The sequence below is a fragment of the Theropithecus gelada genome, chromosome 6 (genome assembly GCF_003255815.1).
Source record: "Theropithecus gelada isolate Dixy chromosome 6, Tgel_1.0, whole genome shotgun sequence".
NCBI lineage: Eukaryota > Metazoa > Chordata > Mammalia > Primates > Cercopithecidae > Theropithecus > Theropithecus gelada.
In genome coordinates, this window is record NC_037673.1 from 128,695,104 (window position 1) to 128,718,009 (window position 22,906).

At 45.7% G+C, this 22,906-nt stretch overlaps 1 protein-coding gene and 1 long non-coding RNA gene across 2 annotated transcripts in view; one reads left to right on the forward strand and one right to left on the reverse strand.

Annotated features, from left to right (window-relative positions):
* SLC22A4 (solute carrier family 22 member 4) overlaps window positions 1-22,906 on the forward strand; it is a 53,902-nt gene that overhangs the window by 4,609 nt on the left and 26,387 nt on the right. Inside the window, exons 2-3 of the mRNA XM_025386936.1 lie at window positions 17,822-17,925; window positions 19,273-19,427. Of these exons, the coding sequence (XP_025242721.1) occupies window positions 17,822-17,925; window positions 19,273-19,427 (259 nt within the window). The remainder of the gene's footprint in view (window positions 1-17,821; window positions 17,926-19,272; window positions 19,428-22,906) is intronic.
* The window catches only part of LOC112625719, a 57,893-nt gene continuing 51,937 nt past the window's right edge, over window positions 16,951-22,906 (reverse strand). The window contains exon 8 of the long non-coding RNA XR_003119757.1: window positions 16,951-17,914. This is a non-coding gene — a long non-coding RNA (uncharacterized LOC112625719). The remainder of the gene's footprint in view (window positions 17,915-22,906) is intronic.

Genomic DNA, 22,906 nt, shown 5'->3' on the forward strand with positions numbered 1-22,906 from the left:
AAAAGGAAGGAAATTCTGATACATGCTACAACATGGATGAACCTTGAGGAGACTACACTTAGTGAAATAAGCCAGTCACAAGACAAACTATTGTCTGATTTCACTTCAAGAGCAGTCACACTCACAGAAACAGAAAGTAAATGGTGGTTGCCAGGGACTGGAAGAAGGAAGGAGTAGGGAGTTGTTTCATGGGTATAGAGTTTCAGTTTTGTAAGATGAAAATAGTGTTGGAGATTGATTGCACAACAGTGTGAACGCTTCTGAACTGTACACTTAAAAATGGCTAAGATGGCATATTGTATATTATGTGTACTTTATCTCAGTTTTCAAAACGGGGATAATAAGAGAAGCCGCCTTATCTGAGTTGTTGGGAGGACTCAGTGAGAGAATGCCCCACGCCCCATCTGGCGGTGGCCAGCACAGAGTGTGGCGCCAGCAAATGGGCTTCCTAGGTGGGTGGTAAGGAGTGGTAAGGGCAGGACCTCAGCACCCTCTTTGCCTTCTGCACTAGCTGGGCACAGTGGGCATGGAGGGAGCTGTTCTAAAGTCCAGGTTGTGGCCTCTGTAACAGGTGATGGGACTTGCTGGAGGCCGAGCCCCTCTCCCCACAGTGGCAGTTCCAAGGCTCAGAGAACAGAACACAAGTCCAAACCCATACTGACTTGGCCAGTGCCAGTGGACAGGGCCAAGCCCAGGGCCCCTGAACAGGTTCTCTGCATCCCAATTGGCACAACACAGGTAGTGGGACTGTCCTCAGATTGTGTCTCTGCCTTCCACCGCCGTGCCAGGATCTCCCAATGGGCATATCCTTAGGGACAGACAAGTCTGCCTGAACTGCCCCCCAACACCTCTTCACAGGAGGACAGGGTTAGCCAGGAACCAAGGATGGCATGCTCTGCTGTAGAAATGCCTTTCATAGTATGCCAGGAGGTAGCAATAAGGTGTCTGAGTTGGGGTTTGCATGAGTGCATTCGTCTGTGTGTGTGCATGTGTATAAGGTAGTTTCCTTCTTCAGGGGTTGATTGTGAAGTCCAAGTTTTTCATCCTGTGCAGTTACTAAGAGTCAAATTATTATTATTATTATTATTATTATTATTATTTTAGATGAGTTTCTTTCCTGTTGCCCATGGTGGAGGAGTGCAATGGTGCCGTCTTGGCTCACTGCAACCTTTGCCTCCCGGGTTCAAGCAATTCTCCTGCCTCAGCCTCCCAAGTAGCTGGGATTACAGGGGCCCACCACCATGCCCGGCTAGTTCTTTGTTTGTTTGTTTGTTTGTTTGTTTGATTGATTTTGTATTTTTAGTAGAGATGGGGTTTCACCATGTTGGCCAGGCTGGTCTCTAACTCCTGACCTAAGGCGATCCACCCACCTCGGCCTCCCAAAGTGCTGGGATTACAGGCGTGAGCCACCGCACCTGGCCATTATTTTTTAGCTTTATTTTGAAATAACTTTAGATTTAGAGAGAAGTTTGAAAATAGTACAGAGATTTCATATCCTTTATCCAGCTTGCTCTGATGTTAACAATTTAAATACACATTATGCATTTATCCAAACCAGGAAATGAACATTGGTTACAATAGTAATAACTGGACTACAGACTTTGTTTGAATTTCACCAGTTTTTTTACTACTGCCCTTTTTCTATTGTAGGATCCCATCCAAAATCCCATGTTGTATTTAGTTGTCATGTTTCAGTCTCCAATCTGTGACTGTTCCTCAGTCTTTCCTTATCTTTCATGATCTTGACATTTTTCTGAGTATTTTGATGAATGCTCCTCAGTTTGGGTTGGCATGATTTTTCTCACAATTAAATTGCGTTATGCACTTTTTGGTAATGATACCATAGAAGTGATGCATTCTCTGGGCATCGTGCCAGTGGGTACATGATGCTGATGTGTCTTATTACTGGTGCTGTTAACCTTGATCATTTGTCAAGTTGGTGTCTACGGAATTTCTCTGCTGTAAAGGTACTATTTTTTCCTCTGTCACTAATAAATATCTTAAGGGAGGTACTTCGAGATTATACAAAATCCTGTGTCTCCTCAAATTTCTATCCACTGATTTTAGCATTCATCACTAGGCCTTGACTGAAACAACTATTACTGCAGTTTGCCTAGTGATGATTTTGCATTTTCTGATTCCTTCAACATTTATTAACTGGAACTCTTCCAAGAAGAAGAGCTTCTCCTCCACGTCTATTTATTAATGTATGCAGTTGTTAACTTATATCAGTACAGGTTCATACATACTTATTTTATTTCATCAGTTATAAACTAATGCTATCGGTCTTTATTCTGTTGCTCCAGTTATTCTAGCTCAAACCAAGTTTTTTTCACTTTAAGGATAAAGAATGTAGATATCCAGAGTAAGGGCCTTTGTCTGTCTCTGGAGTCAGGGCTAGAGGCGTCTGTGTTTGCCCCTGTGGGAGGAGTGCCAGTCATAGCTCGTTGCTAAGTTTTCCATTGGGCAGCAGTTGAGCAGGAACACAAGCAGGGACTGGTGCGACCTGGGTTGGGACTGAAGCTTCTGTTGGGGAAGGAGGGGCCCCAAGCAACCCAGAGTGTCTGATGCTGGGGTCCTCGTCCCTGAGACCTACTGCAGGGGTCAGATCTCAGTCTCCATGGGCATGGCCCTTCATATATAGCCCTCAGGGCCAAGACCTCAGAGAGAAGAGGCCCTGCATGTGAGGAAGCCCAGCAGCCTCCTGCCCTGAGGCTAAAGGAGCAGGAAGGGCAACAAATGCCCTGCTCTGGAGAGGGCCTAAGTTCATCTGCAGGGCTACAGGGCAAGCAGCAGAGGTAATCCTGGCTGGTGGCCAGGGGCTAAGCATGGGCTGGCCTTTGCCTCAAGCATGTCCTCTTCTTCCATGGAACATCATTAGGATATTGACTTTCCCATCAGCCCATGGGCTAGGAAAACTGAGGCAGTCACCTCTAAGCTGGATACCACTTCTGCCAGGTCTTGTGCTCCAGAGGCCCTGGGGAAACCTTGTATATTAAGGACCAGCCTTCTTTGCAGGCCACCAGTGATCTAAGACGGGGCTGCTGCCACACCGTAGAGCCTCCTGTCCTCTTCAGCAGCTGGGCTGCATCCTATAGGAGCCCATGAGTGGAGCTGCTGGTAGCCCACTGGTAGTGGAGCTATGGAGCCTCCAGCAAAGGGCCTGGACCTCTGGTGGCACTAGCCTTGTGCTTTCCTGGGAACTGGGGTCAGGGCCTGAACAGTAGTAGGACTTACTGATTCCCCACCCATAGCCCAGAGGCGAGCCAGGTTATGTGGGGAAGATAGGGCCTCTTCCCCTGCTAACAGGGAGCTTCTGGGAGGCATTGAGAGCAGCAAGCAAGGGAATATGAAACAGACTAACCCTCACGTGTAGCTGCCACTATGTGGGACTTCACTTAGCCACTTAGCGGCTCTCAAGGATGCACCTCCCTTGGGGTTTTGGTAGGCCCGGACAAAAGGGGAAAACCTTTCGTGATAGGCAGGTTTGTGGAGTTTGTTTCTACCAGGCCTGCAGGCTGCCCTGGGACATTGCTTGCGGTCGTGGAGACTGTCAAGATAGCCTGAATATTAACCAAGTTAATCATCCAAGTCCATACTTGGAACTGTCCTCTGGCAGATTCCAAAGGGGATAAGGCGTGGGGGCCTCTGGCTCCAGCCAGCCCAGTGAGACTTCTATTTCCAGTCAATGCTTCAGAAAGTAGATCTTGCCAGAGAGCAGATAGAGGAGACTCAGGGGCTTCCCCTTGCTCTGGCCTGAATGTGCTTCCCTGTTTGTTTATCAGCTGCCTCACCCCAAACTGTTTGCCTCTCTGCTGTGTTCCTCTGACAACAGCCACCAGGATCTCAGAATATGCTTTTGTTCAGAGGCTGCTTCACCCACACCTCCTGCCAAGTTTCTGGATAAACAGACTTTGTCCATCCCTCTTGGTGGGCAGCAGAACTCTCAGGCAGAGTCCAAGGTGGCATTTTGACAAAAACAAGGCTTTGGCAGGACTGGTCAGGGGGAGCTGCAGGTACCTTGGGCCTCTAGAAGGACTGTAATTCCTCCCTTATGGCAGGCTGCATTCAATTTAGGTGTTAGGCTAATACAGGTCTGCCTTGTTTTCTAAAGCTGTGTTGTGGTTTTATGCATGTCTCTGGAGTCTAAAAGAAAGGCAAGGATCCCCATTTGGAATGGAGAAGGTGTGGAGAGAATGGACATTCTGGGGAAGGGCTGGAATGACCCACATGCTCTAGCAAGAAGCACAGACAGTCCAAGGCTGGTGGCTCCTCCTCAGCATTTGCAAGACTGGAGGGCAGGTTCAGGCGGCACCTTCCAGAGCTTCCCCTCAGTGCTTGGTGACTGGCACAGACACGATGCCATTTGCTCATGTTTCCCTAATACAGACTGGTAGAGCGGTGGTGGATCCATTGTCAGGATGCAAGGGGCACAGCCACATCCCTGAGTGACCCATCTCCCTCCCACAGCCCCTCCACTCCCATCCTTATCTTCCCACTCAAACTCACTGGTGGTTCTGCATTGGTTTAGCCTCCAATGATCACAGAACTTGTCAGTGAGGCTTTTCCATCTGTAGTAGCTTTTTCTTTACCTCTAATCTAAAGAAAGATACTGAGAACATTTTAAGGTTTAGCAGCCTTCTGTCTTAGTTATTTGTAAGTGAAAATATGAGTAGACGAATTAGATAAACCACAAAATGGGAGAAAATATTGGCAAATCATATATCTGATAAAGGATTTGTATGTAGAATATAAAAAGAACTCTTACAACTCAGCAATAAAAAAGACAACCTGATTTAAAAATGGATTAAATCATTTGCCCATTTTGGAGAATAGACACTTTCCCAAAGAAATACAAATCAATCAGTACATGAAAAGATTCTCAGACTTAGAAGATAGCAGTGTGAGGAGCACCAGCGCCATAGACCAGCTCCCCAGTGAAACAGCCATAGCTGGTGGAAATACACACACACACACACACAGACACACACACACATTTACAGTCTCTGGAAGTTGTCCTAAGGGCATACATTTAGTCAAGAAAGTCGACTATATCTTGCAAGAACAGTGGAAGTCTATGATATTTGAGTCACAACCCCTTCAGCCCTCCCTTTCCCCTTCCTCCCAGCACAAGAAAAATGGAAGTTCCACCCTAGGTGGGTATGGCCAAGAAAATAGAGTTCTCTCTCCCATCAGCTTCCAATGAAGGGCTATAGCACCCCACTGAGAGGGACAACCAGTGCCCATCCCCCACCCCATCCCTGTATTCTCTTAACTCCAAACCACAGAAGCAAAAATCCTCGTGAGTGCAACCAGGGGATCATAGGTTCCCATCCTCCACCCACCCCCTATTCATATAGTAGAGACTCTAATCCAGGTGCCACAAGTTGAGAATATTAGAGCCTTGATTGCCCTTATCCCAGGTCATTCACAGGGCAGAGGTTCAACACCAAGCTCCCACTTCCACTCAGTGTCCTACTCATAACGTAGGGTTGTCATTCTGAGATAAATGGGCCACTTTCCCTTCCTACTTCTCTACAACAGAAACTCAGAGATTTTGCCCAGAAGGGAGAGCTACTCCAAAAGAACAGAGTTCTAAAGCTGTCCCCACAGGAACGAACTTTATTTGAAATAGAGTGTGTGAAAGGACAGCCTAAGATTGCTCTCAAGAACAACGGAGAATTTAGTGGTAAGCAACTAAGAGGATTCTGGTAACTCCATTAGAGCAATAAGTGAACCCATAATGCAGCTAATTTACCAGGAAAAAACAGAAAACAAACAAACAAAACGAGAAAGAGACCGCTAAGAGCAGCCCTTCAAACCTTATAGACTTGCCTCAAAAACTACCACTGTAAAGGGGCTTGACGTCAATTGGATTAGACTGTGGGACAATATATGCCCCCCAGGGCGTTACTGAAATGAATAAGGCAATTGGCTAGCAATTAGTGAAGCTAACAGCTAGGTGTGATACCAGCAGAGAGAGACAGCTTAACAGAAAGATCAGGCCGGGCTGGGTGGCTCACTGACTCACGCCTGTAATCCTAGCACTTTGGGAGGCCAAGGCAGGTGGATCATCTGAGGCCAGAGTTCGAGACCAGCCTGGCTAACACGGGGAAACCCCATCTCTACTAAAAATACAAAAATTAGCTGGGCGTGGTGGCAGGTGCCTGTAATCCCAGCTACTCAGGAAGCCGAGGCAGGAGAATTGCTTGAACCCAGGAGGTGGAGGTTGCAGTGAATCGATATCATGCCACTATACTCTAGCTTGGGCAGTAGAGTGTGACTTCATCTCAGAAAAAAAAAAAGAAGAAGAAAGATCAGGGAAATGGGGGTGGAAGAATGTGACAGTACCTAGTTTCTACAAGATATTATTTTAAATGTCCAGTTTTTAACAAAAAAATTACAAGATATGCAGAGAAACAGAAAAATATGACCTATACATGGGGGGGAAATGTGGGCAACAGTAACTGCCTGAGAGGGTCCACATGTCAGATTTTAACAGACTTTAAAGCAACCATTATAAATATGTTCAAAGAATGAAAGGAAGTCATGCTTTTAAAACTATGATGATAATATTGCATCAAATAGAGAATAGCAATAAAGAGAGAAAAATTACGTTTATATTTTCAAAGCTGAGACAGACATGATGGCATGTGCCTATAGTCCCAGTTACTCAGGAGGCTGAGGTAGGAGGATTGCTTAAGCCCAGGAGTTCAACCCCAGCCTGGGCAACAGAAAGAGACCTTGTCTCTTAAACAAACAAACAAACAAAAGAACTGAATAGAAATTCTGGAGTAAAAATGTATAATAATTGAAATTAAAAAGTAACTCAAGGGCCTTAATAGAAGATTTGAACAGGCAAAAGAAAGAATCAGCAAACTTGAAGACAGAGGATTGGAAATTATACAATCCAAAAAACAGAGGAAAAGGGAATGAAGAAAATGTATAGAGTCTCAGAGAAATGAGGAACACCATTAAATATAGCAATATATGCATAATAGAAATACTAAGAGAGGAGAGAGAGAGAAAAGGGCAGAAAAAAATGCTCAAAGAAATAATGACTGAAAACTTCCCAAATTTCGTGGAAAACATTAATCTACACATTTCAGAAGCTCAACAAACTCCAAACAGAATAATCACAAAGAGATCCACACCCTGATACATCATGGTAAAACTGCTCAAAAAAAAAAAAAAAAAAAAAAAGACAAAAACAAAGGGAAAATTTTGAAAGCAGCAAATATTTGACTAGGTACATACAAGAGAACTCCAGTAAGATCAACGTTTGACTTCTCATCAGAAACAATAAAGGACAGAAGGCAGTGGAGTGGCATATTCTAAGTGCTGAAGGAAAAGGAAACTATCAACCAAGAATCATGCATCCAACAAAACTGTCTTTCAAAAATGAGATAAAAAAATTCAAAAACACACAAAACTTGAGAGAATTGTTTCTAGCAGTGATGTCTTACAAGAAATATTAAAGGAGGCACTTCAGGAATAAATTTAACCAAAAATTTGCAAAATGTATACTTTAAAAACTATAAAATGTCATTGAAAGAAATTCCAGAAGCCCTTAAAAAGTGGGAAAGCGGCCAGGCGTGGTGGCTCACGCCTGTAATCCCAGCACTTTGGGAGGCCAAGGCTGGTGGATCACGAAGTCAGGAGATCGAGACCATCCTGGCTAACATGGTGAAACCCGTCTCTACTAAAAAATACAAAAAATTAGCCGGGCGTGGTGGCGGGTGCCTGTAGTTCCAGCTACTCGGGAGGCTGAGGCAGGAGAATGGCATGAACCTGGGAGGTGGAGTTTGCAGTGAGCTGAGATCACGCCACTGCACTCGAGCCTGGGCGACAGAGCAAGACTCCATCTCCAAAAAAAAAAAAAAAAAAAAAAAACCGTGGAAAAGCATCCCATGTTCTGTTCATGGAGCAGAAGACTGATTGTTAGTATGGCAGTGCTCTCCAAATTGATCAATAGAGTCAATGCAAAAGATGTTCAATATTAGTAATTAGAGAAATGCAATCAAAACCACAATGAGATACCTCTTTACACCCACTACGATGACGAAAATTAAAGACATACGATAACAAGTACTGGTAGGAATGTGGAGAAATTGAAACCCTCATTCATTGCTGTTGGGATTGTAAAATGGTGTAGCCACTTTGGAAAGCAGATTAGGAGTTCTGCAAAAGGTTAGGTATATACTTACCATATGACCCAACAATTTCACTGCTATGTATATACGCCAAAGCAATGAAAATATGTACACACAAAAAGTTGTATGTGAATGTTCACAGCAGCATTATTCATAGTAGCCAAAAAGTCGAAACAACCCAAATACTTATCAACTGATGAATGGATCATTGAAAATGTGGTAGACCCAAACCGTGAAATAACTATATATATGGTTGTTGTTGTTGAGACAGAGTCTTGCTCTGTTGCCTAGGCTGGAGTGCAGTGGTGTGATCTCAGCTCACTGCAACCTCCACCTCCTGGGCTCAAGCAACTCTCCTGCCTCAGCCTCCCAAGTAGCTAGGATCACAGGCACATGCCACCATGCCCAGCTAATTTTTGCATTTTTAGTAGAGACAGGGTTTCACCATGTTACCCAGGCTGGTCTTGAACTCCTGACCTCAGGTGATTCACCCACCTTGGCCTCCCAAAGTGCTGGGATTGCAGGTGTGATCCACCGCACCCAGCCCAAACCATGGAATATTATTAAACCATAAAAAGTAATGAAGTACTGATACACTGCACAATGACACAGATGGACTTAGGAAAGAAGCTAAGTAAAAGAAGCCAGTCACAAAAGACTATATATTGTATGATTCCATTTATATGAAATGTCCAGAATAGGCAAATTCATAGAGACAGAAAGTAGATTAGTGGTTTCCAGGGGCTAGAGGAAGAAGAGAATGAGGAGTGACTGCTAACAGGTATGGGTTTTCTTTCAAGGGTGATGAAAATTCTAAAATCAGATCATTGCCGATGGTTGCACAAGTCTGTGAATATACTAAAAATGACTGAATTGTATACTTTATAAGAGTAAATGTTATGGTGTGTAAATTATATCTCAATAAAGTTGTTACAAAAAAGTAATTAACTAACCAGGTTTGTTTTTTTTTTTTCCTTTGTTTTGTTTTTTCAGATGGTCAAGGAATTCCCAGCTTTAAGTCAAAATCAAGTGACAAAGATAGAACTGGGGTGGATGTGTAGTCCATTATTAACTACTACTTCTTACTTTTCTCTGGAATAAAGGATAACTATGAGAGGATACTATAGAAATCAATTTTTTATTCTTAAAAGGACCATTGCTAATTTTTCACTTACAGTCATCTCTGGGATTGAATTCCACTCATAAAATCCCTTTTACAAGAGCTTTTCTAGCTTTTAGTAATGGGCTGGAATAATTTTTATTTCTTCGAATTTCTTTCTGTTAGTCAGATTTAAGTGTAACCTGCTTTGCTTATTCACCCATGTGTTCCAAGTCATGATTTTGCTCAGGACAAATAAAATGCTCTACTAGTATGAGGCTGGTAGAAGGGGAACTACCATTTAATGAGGCCTGTAATGTGTCTGACGCCCCACTGACATTTCCCATCCAATGCACACAGCAAACCCAGGAGCAGGTATTATTGTCATCTTTTTGAAGGTGAAGAAGCAGGCTAATAGAGGTGAGTGGATTGCCCAACATCACACAGTCCAAAGTTGCAGACCCCGAGAAAGCCTGTGTTCTTTGCTGAGCACCAGTCCACCTTCCAGCGTTCTCAGTTCCGTGCAGCGCAGATGGGATTCACTTATCTTTATGGTCCTTTATAGCTCTGGTAAAAACTAAAACTGTTGGACTTCGGCTACTTGGAGAGTTAGTTCAAGGCTGAGGGTGATTTTCCAAGTGCAATATGTGATACTCCTCAGCCCAAGAACCACATTTTCCAGGCTGATTTTCTATGACTCCTAATTAATTGTTCAATATTCATTCAACAATTTGCTAAGCACCCACTGCGTGCCTAGCACTATGCAAACACAAGTCATCTAAAATATGATTATACAGATTATTCAGGTTTTAGAACTCTGTCCTTCTGCTGGAGGGTGGTAAGGAGGGGGTGCCTCTTTCCTCTGTAGTCAAAGAGCAAGGGTGAAGTGGTCCAGAACAGGGCCCACTCCACCCAGGGCTGCTGGTCTCATGCATGCACATGTGCACATCTGTCCTGTAAAGTATGCTTGACCTTGAGCTTTGTGAGGGCCGGGACCTTGTCTTTCTTGTGCCCCACACAGAGCCTGGCCTGGAACAGGTGCTCAATGTCAGTTGAATCAATGATCAAGCATTTTTTTTTTTTTTTTACCAATTCACTAGGAGAACTTGGGCTGGTCGCTTTATTGCTCTGTGCCTTCATTTCCTCATTTGTAAAACGAGGATAAAAAGAGTACCCATCTCACATGGCAACCCTGAGATCCCCTGAGATAATACATGGCACTCAGTGAGCACTCCACACACTGTTATTGTCTTTCCCATTACTCCCTTTACTACAGGGAGGCATGGAGGTGGCACATCCCTCTATGCCAAGAGTGACCTCCCATCCCCTATTACCTTGTCCCCTGGATTTTTGTTTCTTAAATTAGAGCTAAAGGCCACGTGGCCCAGTTACATGGAGCTTACTCTGCTCTGTTGTGAGAAACTTGGTCTGGGACCCTGCTGATGGGACAGACATAGTAACCCTGGGAGGCCCCATCAGAGGGACAGAGAGAGGGGAGGTAAGCTATGTTTCAGAAATGTTAGGGTTTGACTTGAAAGCACAGCCCCAAAGCAATGCCAGCCAGTTGCTCACCAGGACATCCGCCATTAGCCTCTGTGCTGGTCATGTGTATGTATGTGTGTGTGTGCATGTATGTACAAACTTGTGCAGGGACCCACAGGGACAGTTCTGTCCTATCAAGGAAGACACTGTCTCCCACTGGGCCCACCATGTCACTGTTAACCACAGGGAGGTTTTGTGGCCCTGGCTAGTGGGGACCCAAGACATATCCCTCAAATCTGAAGGGCCCAGGGGCAAGCAGGGCCTGGTTTCCAAGAAAAGCCCTTTCTAAAGGGCCCCTCTTAGGACTGGCAGCTGATTTACTGGACTCTAGCCCTTTGCTCCAGGTAGAACTTCGTCTGCCAATCCTGTGTCCTAATACCAGGCCCCTCACAGCTTTCCAAAAAGACACTTTCGGCACCATAACTTCCCAAAGGAGAGCCCTGCCCTAGAGTCAACCATGGGCAGCCATGCAGTCTAGCTGCCTTCCCCTGCTGGTTGTAAGCAGGGTCTCCAAAGGCAGATAGCACCCTGCATGGGCTTGGGGCAAACGGCCACTGCATGTGCATGGCTCTTCCTGTGCTGCATGATGCTAACAGGGCTTCTTGGGCCCCTCTTCAGGGAGGGAATGGGATTGAAAGCCATCAGTGCAGAGCCTACAGGAAGGAGAATGATGGGAGCTGGCCCTCACCTCACCCCTCTTCCCAGTGTCCCCATTCAGAACTCCTGTCTCTGCTTCATTTCCTGGAGAACGGGTTTGACCCCCTACCAGGGCCAGCTTCATGGGCATGCAACTGTGCAGTCACACAGAGCCCCACACTTGGTTTCAGTGCTTTGCCATTGCTGTATTGAAATTCTTAATAATTTTTGACCAAGGAGTTCTGCATTTTCAGTTTGCCCTGGACCTTGCAAATTAAGTAGTCAGTTCCCAGTCCCACCCTTTGCTCATGCAATGCCTGGCTCCACATCTAACAGCCCTCCTTTCCTTTCTGTCTCTAAATCCTATCTATCCTGCCCTAAGGCAAAGTCCAGACAGAGAAATATTTGAAAAACGACAAAGGAGAGCACATTATATTTGAAAGGGCTTTTCTGCTTAACTGCAGATGGAATGATGATGGTTGGCATGTTAATACCTCTACCAATCTTGAGTTCTTCTTGGCTCTGTCCAAGGCCAAAGGCTGTGATGGAGGCCTTCTACTCCTAGTCCTGGGTAATTGTCTCCTGGTGTCACATTCTTTGAAGAAGTGTAGGGCATCATATTTAATAAGCTCATTTTGTCCTGCCTTAGAGAGTATAGGTCCAAGCAGGACACTGGTACAAGATTGGGTTCTGAGGCCTAAAGAGGTATCTATCATGCTGATTTACTTGCTGTGACTTCAGACAAATCCCATTCTCACAGTCTCAGTTTAATCTTCTGCAAAATGGGTCACACCACATCATGAGGCTTTGGGGCCTCAACTGCTCATCTCTCTAAGTCAGAAGCAGATCCCAAGCTTTTAAATGAAACTTTGGACAGTTATTTTTGGAGGTAGATGACCATGAATGCAGGCACACGTCTTGTTTACCACTTCTGGTCTATGCACTGGCAGAACACATTAATCTGGCTATACAGTTTTAGAGGATTCATTTCCCTTTCTCCTGAAGCCCATGCAGGAGCCCCAGGTGAGGCAATCCTACTCTGGGTACAGTCTCAGATTTATCCTTGGATTGTGCCTGAATGGCAGAGTGCTGAGTTCCTGGCCCAACTTATTTTTCTTCTGCAGAGCTGTGTTGGGCGTTGCCCGTGGCCAGCATTGTGAGCCCTGTGAGAGGCGGCCTCATGAATCCTGCTATTGTCTCTAGGACAGGGCTATTCTTGAGGACATTATCCTCAGCATCACAGAGTGGTTCCTTTGTGGAAGAAGTACATAGGAGAGACTTCTTTCGGATCTCAGTATTCTTTTTTTTTTTTTTTTTTTTTTTTGGGGAAACGAATTTTTTTTTTTTTAATTTATTTATTATTATTATACTGTAAGTTGTAGGGTACATGTGCATAACGTGCAGGTTTGTTACATATGTATACTTGTGCCTTGTTGGTGTGCTGCACCCATCAACTCGTCATTTACATCAGGTATAACTCCCAATGCAATCCCTCCCCCCGCCCCCCTCCCCATGATAGGCCCCGGTGTGTGATGTTCCCCTTCCCGAGTCCAAGTGATCTCATTGTTCAGTTCCCACCTATGAGTGAGAACATGCGGTGTTTGGTTTTCTGTTCTTGTGATAGTTTGCTAAGAATGATGGATTCCAGCTGCATCCATGTCCCTACAAAGGACACAAACTCACCCTTTTTTATGGCTGCATAGTATTCCATGGTGTATATATGCCACATTTTCTTAATCCAATCTGTCACTGATGGACATTTGGGTTGATTCCAAGTCTTTGCTATTGTGAATAGTGCTGCAATAAACATACGTGTGCATGTGTCTTTATAGCAGCATAATTTATAATCCTTTGGGTATATACCCAGTAATGGGATGGCTGGGTCATATGGTACATCTAGTTCTAGATCCTTGAGGAATCGCCATACTGTTTTCCATAATGGTTGAACTAGTTTACAATCCCACCAACAGTGTAAAAGTGTTCCTATTTCTCCACATCCTCTCCAGCACCTGTTGTTTCCTGACTTTTTAATGATCGCCATTCTAACTGGTGTGAGATGGTATCTCATTGTGGTTTTGATTTGCATTTCTCTGATGGCCAGTGATGATGAGCATTTTTTCATGTGTCTGTTGGCTGTATGAATGTCTTCTTTTGAGAAATGTCTGTTCATATCCTTTGCCCACTTTTTGATGGGGTTGTTTGTTTTTTTCTTGTAAATTTGTTTGAGTTCTTTGTAGGTTCTGGATATTAGCCCTTTGTCAGATGAGTAGATTGCAAAAATTTTCTCCCATTCTGTAGGTTGCCTGTTCACTCTGATGGTAGTTTCTTTTGCTGTGCAGAAGCTCTTTAGTTTAATGAGATCCCATTTGTCAATTTTGGCTTTTGCTGCCGTTGCTTTTGGTGTTTTAGACATGAAGTCTTTGCCCATGCCTATGTCCTGAATGGTACTACCTAGATTTTCCTCTAGGATTTTTATGGTATTAGGTCTAACATTTAAGTCTCTAATCCATCTTGAATTAATTTTCGTATAAGGAGTAAGGAAAGGATCCAGTTTCAGCTTTCTACTTATGGCTAGCCAATTTTCCCAGCACCATTTATTAAATAGGGAATCCTTTCCCCATTTCTTGTTTCTCTCAGGTTTGTCAAAGATCAGATGGCTGTAGATGTGTGGTATTATTTCTGAGGACTCTGTTCTGTTCCATTGGTCTATATCTCTGTTTTGGTACCAGTACCATGCTGTTTTGGTTACTGTAGCCTTGTAGTATAGTTTGAAGTCAGGTAGCGTGATGCCTCCAGCTTTGTTCTTTTGACTTAGGATTGTCTTGGAGATGCGGGCTCTTTTTTGGTTCCATATGAACTTTAAAGCAGTTTTTTCCAATTCTGTGAAGAAACTCATTGGTAGCTTGATGGGGATGGCATTGAATCTATAAATTACCTTGGGCAGTATGGCCATTTTCACGATATTGATTCTTCCTATCCATGAGCATGGTATGTTCTTCCATTTGTTTGTGTCCTCTTTTATTTCACTGAGCAGTGGTTTGTAGTTCTCCTTGAAGAGGTCCTTTACATCCCTTGTAAGTTGGATTCCTAGGTATTTGATTCTCTTTGAAGCAATTGTGAGATCTGAGAAGGGACAGACTCCCTGCTCAAGCGGGTCCCTGACCCCTGAGTAGCCTAACTGGGAGACATCCCCCACTAGGGGCAGTCTGACACCCCACACCTCACAGGGTGGAGTACACCCCTGAGAGGAAGCTTCCAAAGCAAGAATCAGACAGGTACACTTGCTGTTCAGAAATATTCTATCTTCTGCAGCCTCTGCTGCTGTTACCCAGGCAAACAGGGTCTGGAGTGGACCTCAAGCAATCTCCAACAGACCTACAGCTGAGGGTCCTGACTGTTAGAAGGAAAACTATCAAACAGGAAGGACACCTACACCAAAACCCCATCAGTACATCACCATCATCAAAGACCAGAGGCAGATAAAACCACAAAGATGGGGAAAAAGCAGGGCAGAAAAGCTGGAAATTCAAAAAACAAGAGCGCATCTCCCCCGGCAAAGGAGCGCAGCTCATCGCCAGCAACGGATCAAAGCTGGACGGAGAATGACTTTGACGAGATGAGAGAAGAAGGCTTCAGTCCATCAAATTTCTCAGAGCTAAAGGAGGAATTACGTACCCAGCGCAAAGAAACTAAAAATCTTGAAAAAAAAGTGGAAGAATTGACGGCTAGACTAATTAATGCAGAGAAGGTCATAAACGAAATGAAAGAGATGAAAACCATGACACGAGAAATACGTGACAAATGCACAAGCTTCAGTAACCGACTCGATCAACTGGAAGAAAGAGTATCAGCAATTGAGGATCAAATGAATGAAATGAAGCGAGAAGAGAAACCAAAAGAAAAAAGAAGAAAAAGAAATGAACAAAGCCTGCAAGAAGTATGGGATTATGTAAAAAGACCAAATCTACGTCTGATTGGGGTGCCTGAAAGTGAGGGGGAAAATGGAACCAAGTTGGAAAACACTCTTCAGGATATCATCCAGGAGAACTTCCCCAACCTAGTAGGGCAGGCCAACATTCAAATCCAGGAAATACAGAGAACGCCACAAAGATACTCCTCGAGAAGAGCAACTCCAAGACACATAATTGCCAGATTCACCAAAGTTGAAATGAAGGAAAAAATCTTAAGGGCAGCCAGAGAGAAAGGTCGGGTTACCCACAAAGGGAAGCCCATCAGACTAACAGCAGATCTCTCGGCAGAAACTCTACAAGCCAGAAGAGAGTGGGGGCCAATATTCAACATTCTTAAAGAAAAGAATTTTAAACCCAGAATTTCATATCCAGCCAAACTAAGTTTCATAAGTGACGGAGAAATAAAATCCTTTACAGATAAGCAAATGCTTAGAGATTTTGTCACCACTAGGCCTGCCTTACAAGAGACCCTGAAGGAAGCACTCAACATGGAAAGGAACAACCGGTACCAGCCATCTCAAAAACATGCCAAAATGTAAAGACCATCGAGGCTAGGAAGAAACTGCATCAACTAATGAGCAAAATAACCAGTTAATATCATAATGGCAGGATCAAGTTCACACATAACAATCTTAACCTTAAATGTAAATGGACTAAATGCTCCAATTAAGAGACACAGACTGGCAAACTGGATAAAGAGTCAAGACCCATCAGTCTGCTGTATTCAGGAGACCCATCTCACACGCAGAGACATACATAGGCTCAAAATAAAGGGATGGAGGAAGATTTACCAAGCAAATGGAGAACAAAAAAAAGCGGGGGTTGCAATACTAGTCTCTGATAAAACAGACTTTAAACCATCAAAGATCAAAAGAGACAAAGAAGGCCATTACATAATGGTAAAGGGATCAATTCAACAGGAAGAGCTAACTATCCTAAATATATATGCACCCAATACAGGAGCACCCAGATTCATAAAGCAAGTCCTTAGAGACTTACAAAGAGACTTAGACTCCCATACAATAATAATGGGAGACTTCAACACTCCATTGTCAGTATTCTTTACAACTGTGCTTCTGCGAATAAGTGAACTACTTCAGATACTGTAACCCTTCTGAGAACTGAGCTGCTGGGATACACACAGCCAGTTTTGGAGCCCTGTCTGGCAAGCAGGCAGGCCCGTGGACAGGATAATCTAGGGTCAGTCTTACCCCAGGCTTGGTTTTTACAACTTCCCCCCTCTTTATTTTCCATTTGCCCCAATTCCCTTAGCTTTTTGTTTTACATTTTTCTCTTGTATGTGTCTTTATAAACACCTCTGTCTGCTACAGAATGAGGTGTGATATAAATATGTGAGTTTGTGCTTAAATCCACACTTTCAAGGGAGTTATGAGGATTCAGAAGGAATTGTTTGGCGAACGCTATAAAAGCAGCCCCACCCAAGATGGAACTAGGGCTGGCTGGGAGGCAGGGGTCTTTCCTCCAGACTGGATAATCTTGCCACAGACAGCAGTCCCCAGAACCCAAGCCCGAAGTGCTCATTGGCATCTGTTTATTTATTTATTTATTAATAAATGAAAGGTCACTAAACACACTTTGAAATGTTTGTCACCTCCCTTGATTTTGCTTAATTGACTTAAGTCAAACTGAAACTCTGACTGAAACTCTCATTTTGTAGATGCACTGGCAGGGACTTGTTAGGGCAGCGGCAGCCCACAGGCCCTAGGGAATGGGAGGGACCATACTTCTGGAAAGGCCGGATGGGAAGGAGGGTGTAGGGATGTAGAGGGGAAGCCAGGGAGCCCTGGAGAGGAATAAGTAGGCCCCAGAATGATGGGGCCCTGAATTAGGTCACAAGCTTGCCCTAGGCATGAGTGGACCAGGGACCACATGATTTTTTGGAGGGATCTGCTCAGAAAATAAAGTCACAGAGCTCCTGGAACAACTTGCACTTTTCAACAAGGGAAAATAAATTTTACTCCTGGACTAAGTGGCCGTGCCCTCTGCCCTGCCCTTCGGGCTTTTCAAACACCTCCCCTCTGCACTAGGCTGGCTTCTGAAGATGCAGTGCCACCTTTACTTTGGACTGCCTCACAGCTGAGGGGTCACCAGTCACAGCCATGGCCTCAGCTGGCTTCTTGCTATGTAACACGAGCAGAGTAGGAGCATCACCCTCCCTTTCCGAAGAGGATACTGAGTTTCAGGGAGGGCAGTGACCTGCCCCATGTTACTCACCACAGTCCCAGCACAGGCCAGTCAAACCCAGGGCTGCAAGGCCTATGCCCTTTGCACGAAGGCAATATCCTGGCACAGGGGAGGAGAGTCTGCCTGGCAGCCGTACTAACATTCCCTCGGAGCTGGGCTGGGGTTGAGGTCTGCCTTGGGGCTGGGCTCACGCTTCATGCTGTCTTCCTTGGCAGTGGAATCTGGTGTGTGAGGACAACTGGAAGGTGCCCCTCACCACCTCCCTGTTCTTCGTAGGAGTGCTCCTCGGCTCCTTCGTTTCCGGGCAACTGTCAGACAGGTAAGGACATGGGAGGGGAGGAAGGTGGGATGGTGCCCCTTGTCGATCACTGCTTATCTTGGGGCTGGACTGAATTCAGGGTATTTCTACCCAGAGAAAGGGAGGACCCTCAGGCCACTGATTCAGTGATAGGAGTAGCCCTGATGTCTCCTATTCACCCTGCCCTCAGTTCCCTTCACCTGGACACACTTTTGTTTATTCCCTCAGCCTCATACTCCCAGGGCTTTGGCCAGTGGTGGGGAGGGGCCACTGACCCCACTGGAAAGTGGGGTCCTCATACCACAGACTCCTTGACAAAACATGACTCTGCCATCACCACTGCCCTCCCTGCTCCACCACCACCTCAGGGGCAGGGGTGGATGGCACAGGATCTGTCTGCAAACAGCCAGCAGACAGACAGTGAGCCCCAGTTGTGCACACACTGCTGCTATGGCTTGGACCCTGTCTGGACACTGAGACCACAGAGCTGACGCTGGCTCTGGGCCTCATAGAGCTTACAGGGCCTGAGGAGGCAACATCACAGCCCCGGGAGACAGTGTTCCACAGGCCCCTGGATGTGCTGTGGTGACCAGTGCAGGAAGTTGGGGGTGCTAAATAGCAGTGTTGGGGAAAGCTTCCCAGCCCAAGCCAACAGCCAAAGACCTGAGTTTGGAAAATGGGGCAGGAAAAGCTGTTTTGCTCACACCTGTGCTCCATTCTACCCACTGATCACTACCAGAATGTGAAGGTAACACTTAAACCAACTTCAGTGTCACTGAAAGACATTGCTGAAAGCTACACCTTCCCACAGAGCAGTGGTTTGCAATTTTGGTTGTGTGCTACTCATCTGGGAAACTCCAAAATCCTAATACCCAAACTGTATCCTAAAATCTTGGGAGGTGGAGTGCTGGCATCAGTATTTTTTCCAAGCTCTCCAGGTGATTTCAAGTGCAGCCAAGGTTAAAAACCACTTGCAGAGTGACTCTTAGTTCTGGATTTACAGAATTTTCATGTTGCTGATTCAAGAAATATCTGCAATCTGTGCTGTACCCACTTTCCAGAAATGTGCTGGTAGCGTCTATCTGTGGCTCCCTCTAAAGAGCATATTTCCACATGGTCCTTGCGTATGCTGCTCCGTGCTTTTGAGGCATGGTGACTCCACAGGAAGCTGAGAATCTCAAAAGCTATCTCCTGAGCAGACAGATGCCTGAGACCTCACCAAGGAGGAAGATGGGAGGGTGTGACAGGGAAAAAAGTCTGCCAGAGTCCTGAAAAAACACTAAGTCTGCATTGATGCCTGACTCAGGGCTTGCAACACACCTTGGCAACCTATACATCTCATGTTTTTGGTTATACTGCATTCTCTAGGTTTGGCAGGAAGAACGTTCTCTTCGCAACCATGGCTGTACAGACTGGCTTCAGCTTCCTGCAGATTTTCTCCATCAGCTGGGAGATGTTCACTGTGTTATTTCTCATCGTGGGCATGGGCCAGATCTCCAACTATGTGGTAGCCTTCATACTAGGTAGGAATGGCTTCTGGGACACGGGGTACTTCCCTCCCACCCTCTGAAAGGCCCAGAAAGAGGAAGTCATTGGGCCATTGGGCTGTGCTTCCAAAGCCTTTGGATATATGTGTGTTGGGAGGGAGCTCTTGGAGCAAGTCAGGGGCAAGGCAGGCACTCACAGGGAGCCACCTCTGTGCTGAGCCCTGAAATATGGTGAGGAAGAGCTGGAGCCATTAAGAACCAGCTGCACAACAGCTGAGACACATTCTCAGGAGCACAGGGCTTAAGAGAGGCACAGAGGAGGACATTTTAGGGGAAGGGCAGCCTGAAGATGTCTTTGATTTGAGTTGTATAGGCTTGAGACTTCTTCCTGGTTGCCTGTGAAGGGACTTAGGGTAGTCACTGTGGCCAGTACACAGGTGGGGAGGCTCATGCAGACAGGGGGAGTTCAGTGCCAGACCGCCATCACTGGGCCGATCTGGCCTCACCCTAAGTCAGAGCCCACCCCAGAGTCTATCAGCTAAGCACAGGACAAGCCTCCCTGCACTGATAGTAGCCCCATCTGCTGTCAGGCTGCATGAGGAAGACTCATCAGCTACAAGGTCATGAGGAGGTCCCTGGGGCCCTCAGCAGCTTTTCCTGGGAGGGAGTTAGGTGAGCTCCAAGCAAGTTGATGAGGGTCATCCACAGGAGTGAAAGAGTGTGTTCTCTGAGCCCAGCGAATGGGCAAATGAGAGAAGCAGAGGTGAGGGGTATCTCTGGGATAGTAGACACCAGTTCCCATCATCTCTAGGGTGATAATATATTCTAGGTGGCTCAATACCATCCCAATTTGTCCCTATTGTCACAGCATCATTATTAATACTCCTTTAATAGAAGTCTAATGATTCTTCTTGCCTCAAAAGTCCGAATCTGGTTAGGTGACTCTGATTGCTTCTTAAGAGTCTGAAGGACTCATTGGCTTTGGAGATGCTGTGCTGTCTTAACTGATGGTGTGTATACCTTCTGTCAAGTTGCCAGAATGGAAATATTCCAACTCTACTCCCTTAATTATTTGCAAAGAGCCCCGTGCCATGGGCTCAGCCTCAGTGTCTGCAGAGAGGAGGAGGGAGGAGAGAAGGTGGGAAGAACATGCTGGAGCCACATGGTCCCAGCAGATAGCACACTCTTCAGCAGGCCCCAGCGGGAGGAGGCTGCTCCCCTTCCTGCAGGGGGAAGGAGCTGGGTAAGATTTTCTTGAAGATCTTTTGTGTAGAGGGCACAGGGAGCTTCAGGCCAGCGTTGTTGGAAACTGGAGGTTGGAGGATCTTAGGACAGAAATTACAACCTCCTAGTCCCCAGTGGCTCCAAGAACACAAGGCAAAGCCTATTGTCTTCATGTTCAAAGTCCCCAGAATCCATCTTCCGTGTGATGATCCTCCCTAAGCCTGAAAAACCCAACATGTGGCTCTGCTTGGGCCAGACACATACCAAAAACCAAACAGGCCTCCCCAGAACAGAAGACTGTGACCAGCAGGCCGATATCCCAGGAGGACCTGAAGGACCATCTAGAACAAAAGGGCAGAGAGTCACGGTGAAGCCAGAGAAGCTCTCTCCGTGGGAATGGGAACAAGGTGGGATTTGTGCCAGGTGGTGGCATCCCCGGTTCTATAGAATGGGCAGCATTGAGATCTGCCTTTTCGGTGGCACATTGTGCTTCTGGGGCCTCCAAGCCTCCCCTATGTGAGTGGGTGAGGCAGGGAGAGCATACCCCAGGTTTCCTACAGGAAAGGGCTGCCCCCTGGCTCTGACACTATCATCTACTCTCCTCCCAGCTCCCCATGCAGCGTGTGGTCCCACATGCAGGGTAAAGAAGGGTAAGAGGGCCAAGGGGAAAGTAAGGCCATGGAAGATCAGTCAAGCCAGCAGTCAGTACGTAAGACCCTGGGTGCAGCAGCCTCGCTATCAGCCGGGATCCAGGCCTCTGAGGGCTTGCTATCAGCCTGGGGCCAGGCCTGTTGTAGGGTGCTATGGGAGCCTCTCCGGTGACAGTTTTACTCCATTGTGCTCTGCAAGAAATTGCTGGCTTTTGTGTCCTGGTATGAGACTCACTGTGTTGGGTTCTCAGGTCTGAAAGTTTAACTGTCCCCAAAAACCAGCCTGCTCTGGAATGGCTGGACACCTCAGTCAGCGCCTGGGGTTGGGGGACACAGTACAAAGACAAAGTGGCTGCTAGCTTCCCTACAGTGCAGCAGCGCTCTCTGGTGTTTCTGGGATAAAATAGCTTAATTCCAGGTTGTATTTGACTAAAATAAACCAAAGGGTGTGGTCTGGGCTGAGGAGTTTGGTAAGTGCCTTCGCTTCCGCCCTCTGGCCCTAAGGAAGGGTTGGCAAAACCCTGCATGATAATTTCACATTAACTTGGGAAGCCAAATTCCTCCCACTGTCAAAGCAGTGCAGAAATGAGTCCTTGTTTTGTGCTGCTTTTTAAAAATGATCAAGGCTGCCAGAGTCATAGCTAGAAAAGAGAAAGACAGAACAGTGCTACCCAACACAGCATAAAGCAGACATGCCTAGACGTGATGGTGTTGCCGGAATGATGCTGGTTTAGGCGGAAATGACCACTCGGGACCAAGGACACTAACCTACCCATGCTGCAGCTCCCCTCACAATCTGCTACTGTTGCCCAGAAATAATGCCCTCCACCTGTCAACGGCCTTCTGGGTAGAATACCATCAGTAGCCTCTCTTATCCCCCATAACTAGCTGCTTAAACACAAAAAGTTAATTACCTCCTGTCCTGACTGATTCATTAATTCAGTATTTTTCAGTACTTCTAACATCAACCTCCCATGTGACAGGTCTTTGGGCATGCTGAACCATTTAAAGCTTTGCTTCCTCTGACGTCTAGAGGTTCCTCCTTTTGATAGGTGTATGAGTGATGGCATCTTCCTTTACAACTCTGGCTACCAGGAAGCTCGGGCAAATTTGAAATGTAACTACATCAATGATGCAGCTTTTATCAGCCATATATATATATTTTTTTTTTACTGTTTTTAAATTGAAAAGTTGAAATATAATTTTGTCTTAGCCTGTTTGGGATGCCATAACAAAATCCTGTAGACTGGGTGATTTAAACAACCGAAATTTATTTCCCACAGCTGTGGAGGGTAGAAGTCCAGGATCAAAGTGCCAGCAGGGTTAGTGTCTGGTGAGGGTTCTCCTGTTGGGTTGCAGATGGCTGCCTTCTCTCTAAGTCTTTCTTCTGCGCAAGTGCTCAGAGAAAGGGAAAGCAAGAGAGAGCAAGCCATAGAGAGCTCACTCTCTGGTGTCTCTTCTTGTAAGGACACTAATCCTATATCCTATCAGGTCAGGGGATCAATGTATGAATAATGGAGGGACACAAACATTCAGTCCATGACAGATTTGCATACCATGATATTCACACTTTTGAAGTGTATAATTCAGTGTTTTTTAGTATATTCACAACGTTGTACAGCCAGCAACACTATCTAACTC